The sequence below is a fragment of the Melospiza melodia genome, chromosome 12 (genome assembly GCF_035770615.1).
Source record: "Melospiza melodia melodia isolate bMelMel2 chromosome 12, bMelMel2.pri, whole genome shotgun sequence".
In the NCBI taxonomy this organism is placed as follows: domain Eukaryota; kingdom Metazoa; phylum Chordata; class Aves; order Passeriformes; family Passerellidae; genus Melospiza; species Melospiza melodia.
Window position 1 is genome coordinate 28,023,409 of NC_086205.1, and position 21,024 is coordinate 28,044,432.

The 21,024-nt window shown below is 54.1% G+C and overlaps 2 protein-coding genes across 2 annotated transcripts; both read left to right on the plus strand.

Moving 5' to 3' along the window:
* Positions 1-66: 66 nt before the first annotated feature.
* On the plus strand, positions 67-3,861 carry P2RY13 (purinergic receptor P2Y13). The gene is made up of 2 exons (XM_063167490.1): positions 67-1,601; positions 2,179-3,861. Exons 1-2 carry the CDS (start codon positions 1,552-1,554, stop codon positions 3,221-3,223), a joined length of 1,095 nt encoding a protein of 364 aa, XP_063023560.1. The 5' UTR covers positions 67-1,551; the 3' UTR covers positions 3,224-3,861.
* Positions 3,862-9,644: 5,783 nt separating this feature from the next.
* Positions 9,645-20,637, plus strand: GPR87 (G protein-coupled receptor 87). Its single transcript, XM_063166450.1, has 3 exons — positions 9,645-9,934; positions 18,610-18,742; positions 19,542-20,637. Exons 2-3 carry the CDS (start codon positions 18,709-18,711, stop codon positions 20,561-20,563), a joined length of 1,056 nt encoding a protein of 351 aa, XP_063022520.1. The 5' UTR covers positions 9,645-9,934; positions 18,610-18,708; the 3' UTR covers positions 20,564-20,637.
* Positions 20,638-21,024: the final 387 nt, after the last annotated feature.

Here is a 21,024-nt window from a genome sequence, read left to right on the forward strand (position 1 = left end):
CTGAGCAGTGTGTGTCCCTAGCACACAGGAGCTCAGCCTGCCAAAGCCATCACCTGTCCATCCTTCCTGGGACCTGTCCCTGCCTGCCAGGGCACTTGTGCAACCCAATTTCCTAAGAAGTTAAAGGGCAGCTCACTTGTTGCACCTACTGCCACCCTCAGCCTTGGGGTCTGTGCATTTCCTACAGCCCATTGGGATGAACCCACTCTGCCTCAAACTGTGCATTTCTAATAATCCATTGGGATGAACCCACCTGCCTCAAACTGTGCCACCCCAGAGCGTGCTCCCCCAGCAGCCCACAGCCCCTGGGCCAGGTCAGTCCCCATTAATGCCCAGGGAGGGCAGTGCCACGAGCCCCACTCCCACCCAGAGCTCATCCTGCACACATTTTGCACCTACACGTGCAGAGAGAGTGGCAATTAGGCAGGAGCTGCTTTCCCTGGCCAGGTGAGCCTGTCCAGACAGACACACCTGTCCCCCAGAGCCACCAGGTGTGCACAGGTACCTGCTGACAGCTGGGAACAGCATCAGGAGCTCAAAACAGGGAAGGCACTGCCTTGGACAGCAGTGCTGGGGCACTGCAGTGGACTGTGATGGTCACCAGTGGGGACCAGAGGGCAGGGACAGCCAGGACACACCACACTGGCGGCAGTGCTGAGCGTGACTGAAGCCCAGCCATCCTCAGGGCTGCCTGCTCTCAGCAGCCATTAGCACTGACACCGGCACCTACATTAGCCAAAATGCCCCAGGTGCTGATGCACAAACCCCGGACACTGCTGCAGCCCAAGCTCCTTTGGAGCAATCCCCAGGAATGGCCTGAGCAGGAGCACTGCCCACAGCGAGCCCGGGGCCAGGCTGCCCCACCAGCAGGCAGCAATGAGCTCACACAGACAGCTCTGCTCTCAGAGAAATGCACCCAGTTGCAGCCCAAACCCAACACACACACCAGCAATGCACGCAGCAGTCCCTGCCCGGGCAGAAGGGGCTGTGAGCTGCACAAGGGGGCAATCCCTGCCTGCATGGGCTGAACCCCAGGAACCCCCGGGAGAGGCAGAGCCAGCCCAGGCCCTGTGTCAGGGACACCAGGGGCAGGAGAGGGGGCAGGCACCACTGTCAGGAGGCTCTGAGCAGACCCTTGTAATGCTTTGGCAATGACTGGTGCCATCCAGAATACGGAATTCACACACAAACAACACTCAGGAGCTGCGTTAGAGGGTTATCCTGGAAAGCTGTCAGGAAAGACTCTGTGTCTGCTCATCCTCCCAGCCCAGGGGCAGCAGGTCTGTCTGCCCCATGCACACACAAACCCAGAAATGTGCCTGTCCTGAGAGGCAGGCTCAGCTTTCCTATCCCAGCTCAGGAGCAGATGGTGTGCTTTCTCACACAGAGCAAAGGGAAGAGACAGAAGCAATAGCAATGTGACCAACTCAGGCGGCACTGAAATGAGGAAGGAAACCACACACCAGCAGAAAAACGTCTCATCTTTCTCCACATTTCCCCACTCCCAACACTTTGCTCGAGGCTTCTGCTGGCAGAGGAGCAGCGGATGAGATGGGGACAGCCACAGAGGGCCCCGTGACAGCTGCTGCAGGCTTGCCCAGGTACTCGGAGTGTTCGGGTGTGCGGGGCGCTCAGGGCTGGGAGCCACCTGTGTGCAGCTGGCCTTGGAAATGCTATCTGAAGCTGTGCTGATAAGGGAAAGAGTGGGTGCTTGGAAAGAATTACCAGAAGTCACGTGCCCAGGAGTGGCTGGCTTTTGGACCACAGCTCTAACATTGCTATTTCTATATTATATTCAACACTAAACTATTTCTATTTTAGTGTTGAATGTTAGAGATATTCAGAATACCTCTAACATTTCTATTCAGCACTGAAATACATTTCCATGGAAAAGCCAGCAGTGCTCCAGGCAGTCTGCTCTTATACCCTGCTGACATTACCCTAGGCCTCCAAAATAAGTGTGAACCCTTTTAACTCTTCAGTGGATGCTAGCCTGCAAACAATTTAAATTTCAGCAAAGATTTAGATTTTACATGAACCAGAAGAGAAATTGGCCGGGCTGCTTAAGCCACACTCGGGTTTGGTGTTTACTCATGCAAACCTGCTGCCACAGTAAGGAACGTGTAATGCTACTACAGAAGGGTGTGTTTTGTGTTCTCTCCCTCCTTCTCCCCCAAGTCTGTTCCCAGCCATGGGAGGCTCTGCAAACACGAGTTCTGTGGGTAACACCAGTGGAGCTCCCTCCTCTGCACCGTGCCAGCGTGACACCACCGTCACCCACCTGCTCTTCCCCGTGCTCTACACCCTCATCTTCCTCCTGGGGCTCCTGCTGAACAGCCTGGCCTGCTGGGCCTTCTTCCACATCCCAAGCACATCAACCTTCATCATCTACTTGAAAAACATCTTGGTTTCTGATTTCATCATGACGCTGATGCTGCCCCTGAAGATCCTGACGGACTCCGGCCTGGCGCCGTGGCAGCTCAAGGCCTTTGTCTGCCGCTTCTCAGCCGTGATATTCTATGACACCATGTACATCAGCATCGTGCTGCTGGGGCTCATTGCTTTCGACAGATTTCTCAAGATTGTGAGACCTTTTGGGAAGTTCTGGGTGCAAAACCTGACCTCAGCAAAGATCCTGGCGTCTCTGGTCTGGCTCTTCTTCCTCGTCCTGTCCCTGCCCAACATGGTCCTGTCCAACAAGGCAGCGACGCCGCAGTCCGTGAGGAAGTGTGCCTCCTTGAAGAGCCACCTCGGGCTGAAATGGCACGAGGCTGTCAACTACGTCTGTCAGTTCATCTTCTGGACTGTCCTCATCCTCATGCTGCTATTTTATATAGTCATTGCCAGAAAGGTATATGAGTCCTATGTAAAAACACAGAAGAAAGGCAACAGAAGCGAAAAGCGGATCAAGGGGAAAGTATTCATCATTTTTACCGTGTTCTTCGTGTGCTTTGCCCCCTTCCACTTCAGCAGGGTGCCCTACACCGTGAGCCAGACGAGGGCCCACATGGAGTGCCGGCTGCAGAACCGGCTGTTCGTGGCCAAGGAGAGCACGCTGTGGCTGGCAGCCACCAACGTCTGCATGGACCCCCTCATCTACCTGCTCCTCTGCAAGCCCTTCCTGCAGAAGGTCTTCTACAGGAGGGTGAGGGCTCTGCAGGGAGCAGCCCAGGCAAACCCAAAAACAGAGCTGGACACACGAGTATCTCCCACTGAGTCCTGATTCTGCAGCTGCACACTCTGCTCTGCATCCGCATAGAGAACTTGAAAAACAGTTTGGTTTACTTCTGCTGAAGAGCACAAAAGGGTGTTTGCCAAGCAATACTAACACTCAATAAATGCAGCAAAATGGATTTTTTAAGTACACTCACTGCATAGCCTTAATGGCCAAAAGGCTCTTGCTCAAACTGCCTAACACAATCCACAGGTTAATTCTCTCTCCTTTAAACTAAACCAACTCACTTGCTAACACCTGAGCAGCTTACTGACTCTGGCTGCTCTGAAGGGCAACCCAGCTTTATTTGGGAGTGAACCCCAGAGCTGGTGACCATGTATGTCAGTAATTCCTACCCTGAGCGTCAGCTTGGCTGCACACCAAGAGCAGGCAAGGGGAGGAACAGAGGCAGGGACTCGGTCCCTTCCCAGCCCGCCTCGCCTCTCTCACACGTGTAATTACTTTGCTGCCACGCACAATGTTTCACCACCCTTCCTTCTGCTCCCAGCAGCAGCACCTGGTGGAGGGCAGTGCTGGCAGTGCCCCAGTTCAGTACCCCAATTTCCCAGGGCAGTACCCCAGTTCAGTACCCCAGTTCAGCACCCCAATTTCCCAGGACAATGCTGGCAGTACCCCAGTTCAGCACCCCAGTTCAGCACCCCAGTTTCCAGAGCAGCACCCCAGCTCAGCACCCCATTTTCCCAGGACAGGCTCCTGCCCAGGCGAGCAGAGCAGCCAGTGCTGCATCCCCACCCTGAGCCATGTGGGACTCGGCCCCACGCTGCCCTCACCATTAAGGAACAGCCAGAGATGCCCCCTTGGTGGCACCTTCACCCTTCCAGTGCCAGCCCAGGCCAGGAGCAGGGGCAGGGGGCCCTGAGAGCCTCCCCTCCACCCAGCTCACCAGACCACTCACAGCGCTCTCCCTGCCTATCCCACGGGGACTCTGCCTGCACAGAAACTGACCCCAGATTCTGGAATTTATCCCACTAGTTCAAGACTGCAGTGTCCCTCATCCCAAACCACCCCTTCCCTTCCTGCTCTCCTGCCAGCTTTACTCTCTCTCACACGTGCCAGACACTTTGATCACCACCAGACTGCTATTTTTAGAATTTCATTGTTCACAGCAGCCCAATCCAACCCAGCAGGTTGCTCCATACAGCTTGATTTTCTCAAAGCTGCTCTAGATTGCTGTGCATTAATTATCTCTGCCCCTGGGGTTCCCCAGCCTGTGCCACACAGGGAGATGGATGTCTTATTTAGCAACTTCTACCCACTACATCTCCTCCACCAGGCATGTTACACACCTTCCGCAGCTGGAACGCCCTTCCTAACTGGAAACTGAACTATCTCCAATCAGCTTTCAATTGGTTCTGAATCTGCCTATAAATCAGCGTTATCTCAGCCATTGTCTACCTCTTACATTAAATGCTGTGGCATTAAAGGCTCTCCCCACACACACATGCACTGTTATCAGGATTAACTTTGCGCCTTTAGGAAAAGTAAATATAATAAATTCTCAGCTGCTGAAGTAGCCAGCCCTTCAGTAACTTCTTGGAGGAGCATACAGGAGGCTGGAAATGTTCCTCCCAACCTACTGACACAGCCTGACAATAACAGAGGGCCCTGAGCAGACACTGGCAGAGGAGGGTCTGTGCACGGGCCTTCCCCAAAGCACAGCTCACACAGAGCTCCAGGGACTGCCAGCACATCCAGCTCTGCACCGGCAGAGCAGGCGGGCACTGAGGAACCAACAAGATGAAAACCAGAAATTTCTTGTACTTTGTGATTTCTGCTCGTGACCGAGGCTCATCCAACGCTGTGCACACACAGTGGCAGCTCACACAGCTGAGAGCCCGTGTTAGGGTGGGTGTAACCACAAAATGGGATGAGTTGGTCCTTAAATAAAGGGTGTGACAAAGGTTTCTGAGCAGTCTTAATCATCTGTTTTTCAGCTGTTGCTTCTTAGGTAGGTAAAAGGGAGCCAAAGCTACCAAACTCTGTGGCAAAGGAGTGAAGGTGACTGCAAGGACAGAACACCTGCTTGGTGCACCTAGGGGAAAAGTCCCTAAATACCAGCACTTGGGATTTTGTACATTTTTTTCTACAAAGTTTTAGATCACTGCCTCCAGATGGAATAAAAACCACAGCAGTTAAAATGGCTCAAAGTTTAGCTCTCTGTTTTTTAAGGCTCAAACAAACACCCCAAGGAGAGTTTAGCTTTGCACGTGATCAAACAGAGCTGTGTTTGGAGAGCAGCTCTGCCCTGGCAGGAGGCCCAGAGCAGCTGCCATGGGCTCCCCACATTCCTGCAGGGCTGCCCAGGGATTTGTGGAATGCTGCAAAGTTTACCAGCATATTCAATACAGCCGTCACCATTTTCCCAAACCTGGTTTCTGTCCCAGCCCACCTGGAATGTGCTGGTGCTGCCTTGAGCAAACCCCTCGCTGTTCCCTGACAGAGCAGATGGACAGGGCAGCAAACACCAGCACCATTCCATCTGTGCAGGACAGGACAGCAAACACCAGCACCATTCCATCCCATCCCATGGACAGGGCAGCAAACACCAGCACCATCCCATCCCATGGACAGGACAGCAAACACCAGCACCATCCCATCCCACAGACAGGACAGCAAACACCAGCACCATCCCATCCCACAGACAGGACAGCAAACACCAGCACCATCCCATCCCACAGACAGGACAGCAAACACCAGCACCATCCCATCCCACAGACAGGACAGCAAACACCAGCACCATCCCATCCCACAGACAGGACAGCAAACACCAGCACCATCCCATCCCATGGACAGGAGAGCAAACACCAGCACCATCCCATCCCATGGACAGGGCAGCAAACACCAGCACCATTCCATCCCACAGACAGGACAGCAAACACCAGCACCATTCCATCCCATGGACAGGGCAGCAAACACCAGCACCATCCCATCCCATGGACAGGACAGCAAACACCAGCACCATTCCATCCCATGGACAGGACAGCAAACACCAGCACCATTCCATCCCATGGACAGGAGAGCAAACACCAGTACCATTCCATCCCATCCCATGGACAGGGCAGCAAACACCAGCACCATTCCATCTGTGCAGGACAGGACAGCAAACACCAGCACCATCCCAGCCCATGGACAGGGCAGCAAACACCAGCACCATCCCAGCCCATGGACAGGACAGCAAACACCAGCACCATTCCACCGTTCCCATCCCACCTATGCTCACTCCAGACCATCACATCCCAGGCAGCAGCAGGGCTCTCCCTTCCCACAGACAAATATTCCCTTACATGGTTTGTCCTAACTCCAGACAACCTAGAAACTGACAACTGGCACAAGGCTTTGAACTCTTTTGCAGAAATGACCCTTGTCACAGGCTCCCATGGGCCAGCTCCACACAGAAAGTACTGACACTTGTCCTAAGCATCTCTGCAGGTCACTGGGTTCCTGGAAAGGGAACTACAGGGCACTCAGCAGGTGAGTTTAGTAGGAAATCACTCATTTGTGTACATAGAGGCTTATACAAATTTTTCATTTTCCTCATGTTTCAGAAAAAGGAAGTATTTTATACCCTCACATGCAGCCTCCTGCCTCACCTCAGAGGGACAGCATGGTAATTCCTGGGTGCCCAGAGACAAACTGCTCTTCAGAGACATCCTGACCCTTGGCACAGCTACACACATCACTCCACAGCTACACACATCCCTCCACAGACACATCCTGACCCTTGGCACAGCTACCCACATCCCTCCATCCAGGCTCCCCAGCTCTGAGTACTCCAAGCCGTGCTTCAATTAATTAGAAATGCAAACCAATGATTTGCATCCTGAAGCAGAGCTGGGCAGACAGGTCCAGCAGCCACGGTCTGACCCACATGATGGCACATGCACAGAGCCAGCAGGGCACAGGGGGGACTGGGGGCACCAGGACAGAGCTGAGCCTGCAGGCAGCACCAGCCAGACGAGGCCTGCAGCTCCAGGCTCCCTATCAGCACACAGCGAGGAGCTCACGGGGAAAAGAACTGAGCTTTGAAAGTCAGCTCTTGGTCAGAGACTTTCCTCCTTCCTTCCCTGTGAGTGAAGGCACCACACAGTGACTGGAGTAACCCACACCAGGAAAGGGGAAACGTCAGCTCTTCCAGGACTGACAAAAGCACCTCCACCTGCACATCTGCAGCTCCAACGCTGCAGAATCCTCCCCGTGATGCAAGCTCTGGTCTGGGTGACACTTTTCTGCTTAAAAAGCAGAAACAGCCAGTCCTGTGCATTACCCAGGTGATGAATCTGCTGTAGCACAACCTTGCAGTTCACATTGCTAAATATGGCAGTGAAGACGTTTTAGAATGAGGTAACACAGTAATTGTTGTAATAACGTTGTTCGGGTTCTTATGAAATTTGAGAGTTGCTCTCTAATCATCAAAACACAAAAAGGGACATCCAGCCTGTAAATAACGCGAACAATAGTTAAGTTACAGGTTACCTTCAGCTGTTCTTTGCATCAGACCTTCTCACTTCTCCTGCGCTGTGTCAGGGCAGGCTCCCCATTGCAGGGTTTCGTGTGCCAGCTCGTCCTGGCCTGCTCAGCCTGGCAGCAGCCAGCTGCACGTCTGCATCCCGCCTGCCCGGGGACGCCAGGGCACCGGCTGCCAGCCCATCACATCCTTCTGTATGCCAAAATACAGAGATTTTAAAGAAAAGTTAATGTGCCTTCTCACCATATCCAAAAACTAAAATTAAAACCCCATTCCAGCACAGATTTTATTTGTTATTTGAGTGTTACTAACACACCAATTTTGGTGTGTAAACTCCACTGCCAAAGTGCCAACCCCTGAACACCTGGGTCTCTGTAAGCAATTAAATCACGTTTTTTAAGCATTTCAGTTTTCACTATAAATTTCTTCCCTCTTTCCCCACGGCACATCCTGCTGCACTGGTTCTCAGACCCCAGCCTGGGAGACCACCAGCACTGGCAGTGATGAAAAGCAGCAGCACAAATGTAGGCAACACATGTTGTTGTGCCATGCTGGACTGCAGGAGTGGCTGCATTCCCTGGGCCCAGCTGTGCCCACAGAGTCCAGCTGTGCCCAGCTGTGCCCCCGGGCAGGGATGCAGGAGCTGTGCCCCACACAGCGCCGGCTCTGGAGCTCAGTGCCTCGTGCAGGGCGTCGTTCCACGGGGTACAAACCCCCCCAGACCCCCTGAGCTTTGTTCCCCCACCCCAGCAGGCAGCTGCCAAAGCCCAGAGCACAAGGGACGGCTGAGGGAAGGCAAGGGGAGCACACACTGCCCTGCACAGTCAAAGCAAGGCAAAGGCAAGGCTTCATCAGGTCTCCTGTCCCTCACTGCAGGGAAAGCCTCCTCCACCCTCAGGGGTGCCTGAGCAGGACCATCCCTGCTGGCAGGGCATGCAGCTGCCGGGGTGAGCCTGCAGTAACAGAGCTGAAAGCACAGCAGATGGGCCCGTGTTCCTGCAGCCTCATCTGCATGGCCTGCTTTGCCTTGCAAAGCTGGGCTTCAAAGGCGAGCTGTGCCAGCAGTCTGTGTGATCAGGGACTGTGCCTGACCCGAGGCAGAGGTCCCGGGGCCAGAGGAGATTCTGGAGTCTGCCCACGAGCAGCAGAGTGGGATTCAGCACAGGGATGCCCAGCAGAAGCTGCTCAGCCCTGTGGGGCAGCGGGTGGGTCCTGCTCAGCCCCTCGCACGCTCCTGTGCACAGGGGCAATAGGGGCTCGGCCCCTCAGGTATTCGAGAAAAAAATTGAACATGTCTATGGAAAAGGCCAGGCAGAACAGACAGAAAATGGCCTTGGCAGCCACTGCTCTGAGAGCACTGGGGATTATTCTTTCTTTTCTCCCAAATTTTTAATGAGAGAAATGGGGATTTGCTTTCTTTTACAGAAGGCAGCAGATATGGAAAATTACCCACTTCATCCTCCACTGACATGAAGCAGAACTTTGTCCCAATAGAGCAGTCCCAGTATAATATGCCCCAATTTTACCCCATGATTGTTTCAGTGCTCTAGAAGCACTAAATAGTCTGATTGTAAACATGTGTACCGGCAGGACCACGGAGGGCAGGGCTGTGAGAGGCAGTGGGCTCAGCCAGTCCTAAGGAGCACCATGGCAGGAAACAGGGCATTTCAGCTGCAACACTCAGTGACACACCTGGAGCTCCATTTTCACCCTGCACGTTATTTAGGAGGAAGCATCGGTTCAAAGCACAACACTAAAGGCAGTATAAATACAATCAAATTAATAATTGACAAGATAAGCTTGATCAGTAGGTATTTCCATCCGTCCAGCGCCAGATCTGCAGGCTGGCAGTGAGTGCAGAGCAGCAGCACCTGCGGGCTCCGCAGCCTCCCCAGCGCTCCCCCTCCCAGGTGAATCACTGTCTGCGTCCCGGCTGCGCTGGAGCCAGGAAGTGAGCGGGAGCTCCCCTAGCCTGGCATGTGAGTCATTCCCAGGAATGAGAGAGCCAGTTGCTCCACTTGCTCCTGGCCAGGGGAATTTTGACTCTCTGAGCAGGTATCCCCCCAAAAAAAAGCCATCGGAAGCCCAAAAATCCTGCTGGCAGCCATGGTCGGTTCGGCTGCCCTCTCCCAGGAATTTCTCTCCTGCCCAGTGTAGCTCCAGGATGGGTTCTGCAGGAGTCTGAGGCACCTCTGGGATGCAGCTCCGGGAGCGGAAGGCGACGATGGTGACAGGTAAGCGAGCTCTGATCATCCAAAAAGCATTTCGATAAGTTGTTCAGTGAATCTGCTAGCACTTTCTCACCCTTGGCTGGAAAAACAGGAATTCAGATATAGTGCTGAAAGACAGACTTGGAACCATAAACTGAATGCCGGATCAATTCGAAGCCTGAAACGTTCTCGAAATAGCATGCCTTTACCAACCTTTTATTCACTCGTACATGGTATTCATGGTGGCAAAAAAGTTCGGTTTCTACTGATCCTTCCTTCTCAGATACGACTCAAAGTGCAGGTGGGTCCATTGTTTCAGTAACTCGCTTCCTGACAGAGCTCAACTCATATAAAATAAGACTCAGCAAATACAGTATCTGAATTTGCTTTAAAAGGGTTTTTACTGTATTCCCTTTCACCTCTTTCAGTACAGGAAAGCAAACTTGAGCTCTCTCACTATATGAGGAGAATAAATGTTCTCTTCCTTCGTACTTCATTCAAGTCATGTTAAAACTTGTCAGGTTCACTGGAAAAACCACATAGCTCTGAATGAGCAGACTGATCTGATGAGTCTCGCGGCTTGGGAAATATCTGAGGTGCTTGCAAAAACCTCTGTCTTTTATGGAGATCTCGTATTGGGAAGGTTGTTGTCGGTTACGGAGCACTGGGAGAGCGGCGCGATTCGAGGGTTTGTTAAAAATCACTTCTTTGTGCACTCTGGGGCCTGCAGCCCCTCCTGAGTGCTGCATCTGGAAACTGGCAGCACTTCACACTTCTTTCCATCTTTTCAAAGAATTCTGCAACCCTCTTCAGAAAGGGAAACCAGGAAGCCCAGGCAGCCTTTGGCTGGTGTCGCTGATTCACTCGCAGGCGCTGGCCCTGAGCACGGAGCCACCAGCACTTTTCTGGATGGGAGAAGCTTCCCCTGCTCTGCTCTGGGTGGGCCAGCAGCCCCGGGGCTCCGGCAGGGCCTCTGCTGGCTCCCCATCCGTGGGAGGAGGGACGGCAGCGCCGGGGACAGCCCCGACACAGGGACCGAGCGGGGGGACCGGGGCTGGAGGGTGCGCGGGCATGTCCCGCACGGACACCGTGTGTGTGCACCGGGCTGGGGGAGACAAACCGCAATTTGGGCAGCAGCAGCAGCAGCAGCAGCGAGCCCTCCTCCTGCTGCTCCTCCCGGTCAGCTGCTCGGGGCTGTCCCAGCTCAGCCCCGTGTCCCAGCCCCGGGGCAGGGAGGGAGCTCGGAGCCCAGAGAGCCCGGCCCGGCCCGGCACACACAGCCCGGCTCGCCCAGCCCAGCCCGGCACGGCACGGCACACACGGCCCGGCCCGGCCCGGCACACACGGCCCGGCTCGCCCAGCCCAGCCCGGCGCGGCACACACAGCCCGGCGCACACGGCCCGGCCCGGCACACACGGCCCGGCCCGGCACACAAGGCCCCGTGCCGGGCTCCGGAGCCCGACCCCGGGCACTCCCCTGGCCCCACACACCCTGGGGACACCCAGGGGCAGCACGGCCAAACGGGACGGGAGCCCCGGGCCAGGGCAGCGAGGCTCCATCCCGACAGCTCCACAGCACAGCGGCACTGCAGAGACCACAGGCTCCTCCCCAGCCCCCGGCACAGAGCCCTGCAGCGGTCAGGACAGGAACCAGGCACTGGGAATGCTCCTTCTCCTCACCTGGTGAGCAGTCCCTTGCTCACCTTCCCAAAGCAAAGCTCCAGAAGAGCCTCCTCTCTGATCCAGTGAGCACCAGCAGAAGCCAGGCAAGCCTCCTGTGCCCCAGCTACAGCACTGAACCTGAACTGTGCAGTCTTATCAACAGAGTGGGGCTGCTGGAAACACACCCGACACACGCCCTGAGCTCCAGACCCTCAGCACACCTGTATCAGCTCCACGGGAGCCCAGGCTGCAGCAGACACCAACCCGGGGCTGCCAGGAGAACTCCAGAGGAAGGAGGCAAGATCCATCCCTACATTTCAACATTAATCCCTTCCAACAGAAAAAAATACCGCAACACCTTAAATGAACTCAAACGTTGCACTGTCAACCATCAGAAGCTGGGTTTCCACTTCTGACCAGCAATGAACCTCACACAGGGTGCTGCAGCAACCACTGCTTCTGGCTCTTGCTCAAGGCAATGTCAGTGGCATCCAAAGGGACAGCAGATGCTGAGCAGCACAAACTGCACTGGGACCAGCCTGTGTCACCCTCCCTGCAGCAGCAGGCACTGCTCGGTGCCAGGGGCCAGAGCTGGGGGGCAGGAGGGGCAGCAGCTCCCACAGCTGTGCCCAACGCCGTGCCCAGAGCCAGCAGAACTCCCCAGAAATAACGGCCTTGCACCAGGCTGGACTTCTCCCTGAAATCCCCGTGTCCTTTCCTTCCTCTTTCAGGCAGTGGTGCTGCTGTGAGTGGCAAACAGCACGGTGTGGCAGCAGGATGGACTGGAGCACAGAGAAACAGGCACACAAGGATTTCTTGGTGCTCCTGTCATGTGAATTAGGACTGCATACAAAAAAATCAATAGAAATTGCTTCAGCACAAAGAAAAATGCCTGAAAGTTAGGCTGGAGTTACTGAAAGGCTTAAATGGCAGTGGCTATGTGCACATACCAATAATTATTTTTGTTTCCCAAGATATTTTCTCACAGTGGTCCCTGAGGGATGTGATAGAGGCACAACAGACACAGGTCCAACAGATGAAGGTGCAGTGCTACCAATCACACACTGCATTTCTGTGTTTGTGCCCCAGACATCTTGATTCTTTTAAAGTGTCATTTTGAAATTTTTACTTAACGTTTTTTGCTGTGCAGTGAAATAAGCAAACCTAAAAGCAGATCTTTTCAGTAAAAACCTCTGACTCAAGCCTGACCATCTCAACTGCGGCCTTTGCTGGTGGGCAGCAGAGTGTGGCAGCCACAGCTCTCCCATGGCAGCTGTGGCACCAGTGACGGGGCACAGGCACCAGTGACAGGGCACAGGCACATGGCACCCGTGCCATGGCACTGCCAGCGTGGCACCACGCTCTGCAGCAGTGCCAGGGCCCCCTGCTCACCTGCTCAGGGGCTCTGGGCCCTGCCCGTGGTCGTGCACGGGGCTGCAGCTCAGGGGTGAATCCTGGGTGGGGGCCAAGGAAAGCCTCTGTGCAGGGCCCAGGCTGCTCCCACAACCAACAGCAGCATCTTCTGCAAAGGAGCAAAGGAAACATTCCAGAGCTCCTTTCCTCCTTGCTAATTAGAGGCTGCCTTATGAGAAAACATTCATTATCCCAGCTCTGCCAACCACTGTGTTGAGCTCTCTTTTTTTCTATCCCCTCCAAAAATCAGCCAGCGATTGCAACCCAGCTTCTCCTGCAGCGAGAGCAGCTGCTCTCCTGCTGCCCAGGTGATGCCAGCTCTGTGGGCAGAGCGCTCAGCCTCATGCAAAAGCCACTGCAGTCCTCAGGAGCAGTGCAGCTGTTCCTTGCCATGACCCTCAGAGGTGACACAGCCAGGCTGGGCACAGCCAGGGCCTGACACAGCCACCCTGGGCACAGCTGGGCATGGGCACAGTCAGCCCTAGGCACAGCTGGGCATGGGCACGGCCACCCCGGGCACAGCTGGGCATGGGCACGGCCACCCCCAGGCACAGCCACCCTTGGCACAGCTGGGCATGGGCACGGCCACCCCGGGCACAGCTGGGCATGGGCACGGCCACCCCGGGCACAGCCACCCTTGGCACAGCTGGGCATGGGCACGGCCACCCCGGGCACAGCTGGGCATGGGCACGGCCACCCGTGGCAGTCCCAGCTGTCCCAGAGGAGCTCTGAGCCGCGCTCTCACTCGGTGCCAGTGCGGGGGCTCTGCAGGGCACAGGTGACACTGGCACGGCAGGGATGGGGACCCACACTGCTCCCTGCCAGCACAGAGCCAGGGAGGGCTGCTCCCGTGGGCATCCCCACCTGGATGCCAGCTCAGGGCCGGGCAGGGGTGCCCCTGATCACTGCCCTTCCTGTCCCTCCCGAGGACAGACGGACAGGGCAGGGCCAGGGTCCCAGAGAGCAGCCAAAGGCAGAGGGAAGCCGGCTGCACAGCAGCTTCCCAGGGCAGGATGCTGCTCTGAGACATGTGGGAGCAGAGCTGGGGGAAGCCCGAGGAGGAACCTGAAACGCAGAAGGGGTGCTGTGCCAGATGCTGGGGCAGCTTTCCGAGCAGATGCAGGTTCCTATTTCTGGCTAGGACTAAGGAGAGGGGCAGCACGAGCCACAGCTGGGACAGTTCTACGGGCATGGGGGCACGGGGGGCACTGCTCTCACCCTCTCCCAGCCAAGGAAGGGACCCTGCTGGGTCTGACACCCCATGCTCAGTACCGGGGGGGCCGGGGCTCCAGCACTGCTCAGAGCACGGGGGACCCCAGGAGCTCCCACCCCACCCTGCAGGGCCAGCACCAGGAGGTTCTGGCTACAAAACACCAGAAAGAACCATCAGAGAGTGCTACAAAACACCAGAAAGAACCATCAGAGAGTGCTACAAAACACCAGAAAGAACCATCAGAGAGTGCTACAAAACACCAGAACCATCAGAGTGTGCTACAAAACACCAGAAAGAACCATCAGAGAGTGCTACAAAACACCAGAACCATCAGAGAGCACTACAAAAACACCAGAACCATCAGAGAGTGCTACAAAACACCAGAAAGAACCATCAGAGAGTGCTACAAAACACCAGAACCATCAGAGAGTGCTACAAAACACCAGAACCATCAGAGAGTGCTACAAAAACACCAGAACCATCAGAGTGTGCTACAAAAACACCAGAACCATCAGAGTGTGCTACAAAAACACCAGAACCATCAGAGAGTGCTACAAAAACACCAGAACCTCAGAGTGTGCTACAAAAACACCAGAACCTCAGAGTGTGCTACAAAAACACCAGAACCTCAGAGTGTGCTACAAAAACACCAGAAAGAACCATCAGAGAGTGCTACAAAACACCAGAACCGTCAGAGTGTGCTACAAAAACACCAGAACCTCAGAGTGTGCTACAAAAACACCAGAACCTCAGAGTGTGCTACAAAAACACCAGAACCTCAGAGTGTGCACAGCCCAGCAAGGAGGGCAACTCACCGAGGCAGGCAGGGACTCAAACAGGAATTTCAGGTTATTCCACTGTGCATTACCAGCACATTAACATGCTCCTCCACCAAAAGGGAGCTGGACCATTTTTGAGAGGAGCCTCCAAGGAAGGGAAAGGCGGCAGTGCCATGGCAGCTGGGACTGGGCTTGCAGGGAGCAGGAGACAGCACTCAGACAAAGAAAGGGATGCAGGCAGGGCAAACAGAGCATGGAGGCTTGCTCAGGGACAGGGACAGGGACATGGGACAGGTGTGGGTGACACAGAGAGCAGAGGCACAGGCTCAGGCCTGCCTGCAGCAGCTCCATGCACACAAGCTCTTGCCCTGCACCAGTGCTTTCCCCCTGCATCTTTACAAACAACTCTGTGATGTGGTTCTGATGGGCAAAGGAAAGAAGGCTTTGCAGCAGCCTAGGGCAGGTTTAATATCTGCCCCACATGTCTATTGCTGCACCAACCCTGACATTTACCCATCCTTGCGGTGATGAGTGCAGCAGGAGGCAAGGAGGCAGACACCAACAAGTTATGGGCCCAAATAAAAAACATTGCTTGAGACTCTGCAGCCCCACGACCTAGAACAGCTGGTCTAGGCCACAAAGAGAGTTTTCTAACTCTAAAAAGTTCTAAATAAGATGAAAAAAGATTAGATTTGAGGATGTACAATTTCTTTAAACAGGAAGGTAACTTAAAGCCTTAGTCACCAGAAGAACTCTGCAGTCATTCCCTATCCACCCGACACTGAAGGCTGCCACGCAGCCTATTATTTCATTTCTTCTCTGAGGTTACATCAGTCATGCACATAAACCAGTCTGTCCGCATCAGCAGCAAGAGATTATCTCATCAACCACTGACAAAGTACAGAAGCTACAAGAAGTAAAATGTATTCTGCTTTACAAAGCTGCTGGATAAAGCAGAGAGCTTCTAGTGCATCTTCAAAGCCTTCCAAGCAGAATATATTTGTATAGCAGACTGAGACAGCTGCTTAGGATAAAATTGGTGAGGAAAGCGTCCAGAAAACTGGACAAGGAGAGGAAAGGCAGCCCTGCTGAGCACAAAAATACTGTATTCAGACAAGTAAAAAATCCACAACTAGAGTACACAGACAGCGAGCATCTGCAAAATACCCTAAAATACTCTTCAAAGAGAGCACAGTCTTAATCTCCCATTGCAATAAAACACATGAAAAAGAGTGAATTCTCCATATAACAAATGTGTTCCTACTCCTGGAATCTGCAATGTAGCAGGCTTTGTTGGAAAGAATGAAGCTACAGAGGACAGATACCCCAGCTCTACACTTGATCACTACCCCAGTGTGTAAATAATGGAGCCACACTGCTCTCAGTGCTCTGCCCACCACAGCACCCCTCAGCCTGGCAGGCTTTGATAGGGAACTCTGGAAACTCCTTTGGGCTGCTGAGACTGAGCAGGACCATGGCCCTGCATCCCACCTTCTGTCACACACCCAGCTCTGTGGTACAGGACATGCTGTGCATCCCTTCCATCACACAGCAGCTCTGCAGCAGGACCACAGCTCTGCATCCCTTCCATCACACAGCAGCTCTGCAGCAGGAGCATCCCACCAGCACTGCTGCACAGCCCTGTTTGGGGAAGCCCCCAAAGCTCTGAGCTGCAGGAGGTGTTTGGTGTGTGGGGAGGGCAGGCAGGTGCAGGTGCAGCCTCTCTGCTCCGCCCTGCAGCCACCAGAGCAACGCTGAGCTCAGGAGTGCTGAGCACAGGGCCCAAAGCCCCCTGGCACAGCTCACACTGGGGAACAGTTCGCTGCTTTCTGTTCCCAGCCACGTGTGTTGAGATCATTTTGGGACATATCCTGACACCAAAACCATCAGGAACAAGAAGACACAGAGAGGCTTGGCCTGCACACCAGCACCCAGCCCCCAGGATGGTTCCAGGGGCCTGGATGTCCCCAAGGGTGGTCACACCTTCCCTGGGCAGGGACACAGGGCAGGGTCTGCCCTGGGCAGGGCTCAGCAGGGCCACGACAGGAATGGCTCTGGGGACACTGCAGAGGGACAGCAGCTGTGTGCAGCCCAGGGCACACAGAGCCAGCCCCAGCATTCCCAGCCATGCTGCTGCAGCATTCCCAGGGTCACAGCAGGGCACACAGAGCCCCAGCCATGCTGCAGCATTCCCGGGGTACACAGAGCACACAGAGCCCCAGCCATGCTGCAGCATTCCCGGGGTCACAGCAGGGCACACAGAGCCCCAGCCATGCTGCAGCATTCCCAGGGTCACAGCAGGGCACACAGAGCCCCAGCCATGCTGCAGCATTCCCAGGGGTACACAGGGCACACAGAGCCCCAGCCATGCTGCTGCAGCATTCCCAGGGTCACAGCAGGGCACACAGAGCCCCAGCCATGCTGCAGCATTCCCAGGGTACACAGAGCACACAGCAGCCCCTCCTGCTCTGCTCCAACCCCAGGTACCAGCACCTCCTGCCTTCCCTGCACTGAGGGTTTCATGGAGCACCTGCCTGAAGAGCCTGAGAACAAGGAGGTTTCCAGGGGCCAGGAATTATGCAGACTTAAAGGAAACCCAGAAAAGCAGGGAAATAAGCACCTTATTTACATAAGAAGTTAGATATGCATCTTTTCATAAAATCACGTACTCTTTTGATCTCTGCCTGCTGGGCAGAAAAGAGAGCTGCAACTCCTCAACAACAGCAACGGATGGACTATTACAACTACAGCAATGATGGATTACTGCTGCTCAAACACACAGAAAACAAAACACCTGCAACCCCTTTGACAGCCTCGTCACTGTCAGAGCAAACAGCGCCAGCCAAGAAGCCAGACTGGTAAAAAGGTTAAAATACCCAAGTTAAAGGTTTTTACTGATGCTTTCACGCACCATTACTTGCTTTGGTGCCATCTAGTGCCACACGATACAGTTCCAACATGAGGATGGCACCGAGAACAGTTCTGATCTGCAAAAGGGCTGCAGGAATCCCATCCTCTCTTCATTCCCATGAGAGTAGTTGGGTCTTGTGGAATTGGCGAGATCTGAACCATTTGCCAGTTTTCCTAGCAAAATTTGTAAGCAAAAAACAAATCCCAGAAAAGTTACTGCATTTGCATCCTGATTGAGGCAAGAACAATTTGGAGAACAGCCTTACAAACTGGTACTGGCAAAATCCCTTTTGACAATATCAAACATTGTGATGCCATGTGGCATTAATGAGTTTCTGCAGGTTTCAGAAACTGCTCCTTGTGTGCCAGTTTCTATGAAAAAGGAACAGAAACTTGTCATTTCCACCATTTCCACCCCAATTTCAGGAATACACTATGAACTTATGCACACATGTCTCATAATTACTGATAAAACATTTTGCTTCAAGAAGTGAATGATGATTAAAAAAAAATAATCTACTCACTGAAATGAGCAAGAAGAGGGCAATAATGAAGCCCTGACAGCAGAACCACTGTGCAGTGTCAGCCACCTCACCTCCCTCTCTGGGAACTCCAGAGGCAGCTCCTTTCCCAGGGCTCCTCTCATGCAGGGCACATGGACAGGAGCTCCAAGGTGGGCTCTTCTACTTTCCTTTGGTTTCAATTTGGATTTTCTTTCCCCAGAACATCATCCTGGCACAGGCCCTGCTGCATCCCAGACCCACGGCTGCCAGTGGGACTCCTGAAGAGCATTTCAGCCGGAAACCTACAGCAACACAAAGGATGGGGTACAATTTGTCCTATGGAAAACTGCCAGGTAAAATAACAATGGAAATACAAGAGATTGATAAGTGTTTATTTTGTTACTGTAGTTCCTACCAGCTTTTGAAAGAAATCAGTCATTGCAGCACGGCTGTGTGAGCACTGCCCAGCCTGCCCCACAGCCAGCCTGCTTTGCCTCACCAGACAAGGTCAGAGCATAAACAGCATGAAACAAAACACACTGACATTTATGGCACAGTTTATAAGCTTTTCACAAACATTTACATATGAAATCTTAAAATCCCCCAGAGACTGTGACTTTTAAGTACATTTAAGTAAACCAAGTTAAAATTCACGTTTTGATAGGCCTGAGGAGTCTCTCCAGAGCCCTGTCCCATGACAAACATCTCAGCTCACAAGTCACACTCTGTCAAGAAAGCCAAGAGCTGACAACCCACAGCTCTGAGTTATGGCTCACCCGGCAGCCTCAGACTGCCAGAGAGGGCAGCTCCAAACTAGCCAAGTCTGTAAAGCAGCAGAGAGCTTTACCATTGTTTCCTTGCTTGGTCCCATCTGCAAAACACCATAGAGCTTTACCATTGTTTCCTCGCTTGGTCCTGTCTGTAAAGCACCATAAAGCTTTACCTGTTGTTCCCCTCATTTGTCCCCACCTTAAAAGCACCATGAAGCTTTACCTGTTGTTTCCCTCCCTTGGCCCACCCATAAAGCACCATGAAGCTTCACCTGTAGTTTCCCTCACTTGTCCCCATCCACGAAGCTTTACCATTGTCTCCCTCCCTCGTCCCCACCCGTAAAGCACCCTAAATCCTTGCCGTGGTGTCCCTGTCCCGCAGAGAGCCGCCCCAGCCCCGAGAACAGCAGCTGGCCCAACGGCAGCTCGGCGGCGCGGGACGAGTTCACCACCATCGTGCTGCCCGTGCTCTACCTCCTCATCTTCCTGGCCAGCCTCCTGCTCAACGGCCTGGCCGTCTGGATCTTCTTCCACATCAGGAACAAGACCAGCTTCATCTTTTACCTCAAGAACATTGTGGTGGCGGACCTGCTCATGACGCTGACGTTCCCATTCAAGATCATCCAGGACTCGCGGCTGGGGCCGTGGCACTTCAACTCCTTCCTGTGCCGCTACAGCACGGTGCTGTTCTACGCCAACATGTACACCACCATCGTCTTCCTGGGCCTCATCAGCATCGACCGCTACCTGAAGGTGGTGAAGCCCTTTGGGGACTCGCGCATGTACAGCATCACCTTCACCAAGGTGCTGTCGGCCTGCGTCTGGGTGGTGATGGCGTTCCTGGCGCTGCCGAACCTCATCCTCACCAACGGCTACCCCACCAGGCGCAACGTGGACGACTGCCTGAAGCTGAAGTCTCCCCTGGGAGTCAAGTGGCACGCGGCCGTCATCTACATCAACACCTGCATGTTCGTGGTGGTGCTGGTGGTGCTGATAGGCTGCTACATTGCCATTTCCAGGTACATCTACAAATCCAGCAAACAGTTCATCAGCTCCTCCAGCCGGAAGAGGAAGCACAACCAGAGTATAAGGGTTGTCGTGGCTGTGTTTTTCACCTGCTTTTTGCCCTACCATTTGTGCCGAATACCCTTCACTTTCAGTCATCTGGACAAAATTTTAGATGACTCTGCACATAGAATCTTGTATTACTGTAAGGAAATGACCCTGTTCCTGTCCGCATGCAACGTCTGTCTGGATCCCATCATTTATTTTTTCATGTGCCGATCATTCTCTCGAAGGCTGTTCAGGAAATCCAACATGAGAACCAGGAGTGAGAGCATCAGGTCCCTGCAGAGCGTCAGAAGGTCGGAGGTGCGCATCTACCACGAGTACACCGACGTCTGAGGGCACCCCAGAGACTGCGCTGACCTGGGAGGGTGCTTGTATATCATGTAAATAAAACGTCTCTAGGTCTCTGACCACGGAATCTCATTGAGGGATGTGCAGACACGTTCAGCTTTTCTGTGCCAGCTCAGCAACATCCACCTCAGATTCCATCCCCGCAGGGATCGGGCTCACTCCGTGGGGCTGGGGTGTTTGGGTGGGTGGGCAGGCTGGCTGGTTAGGGTTGGTTGGTTGGTTTGGAAGTCATCACTCCGTGGGGCTGGGGTGTTTGGGTGGGTGGGCAGGCTGGCTGGTTAGGGTTGGTTGGTTGGTTTGGGGCCACCATGAGGCTGCCTGGGCTCAGAAAGCAGCCCCGGGCCGGGAGGCTGCAGCCAGGATGGGCTCTCTGGCATTGAGCAGACCCACTGGCAGGAACCCTGTTCCCCAGGTCTGCAGCAGGGGAAGGGGAGGGCAGGAGGTGG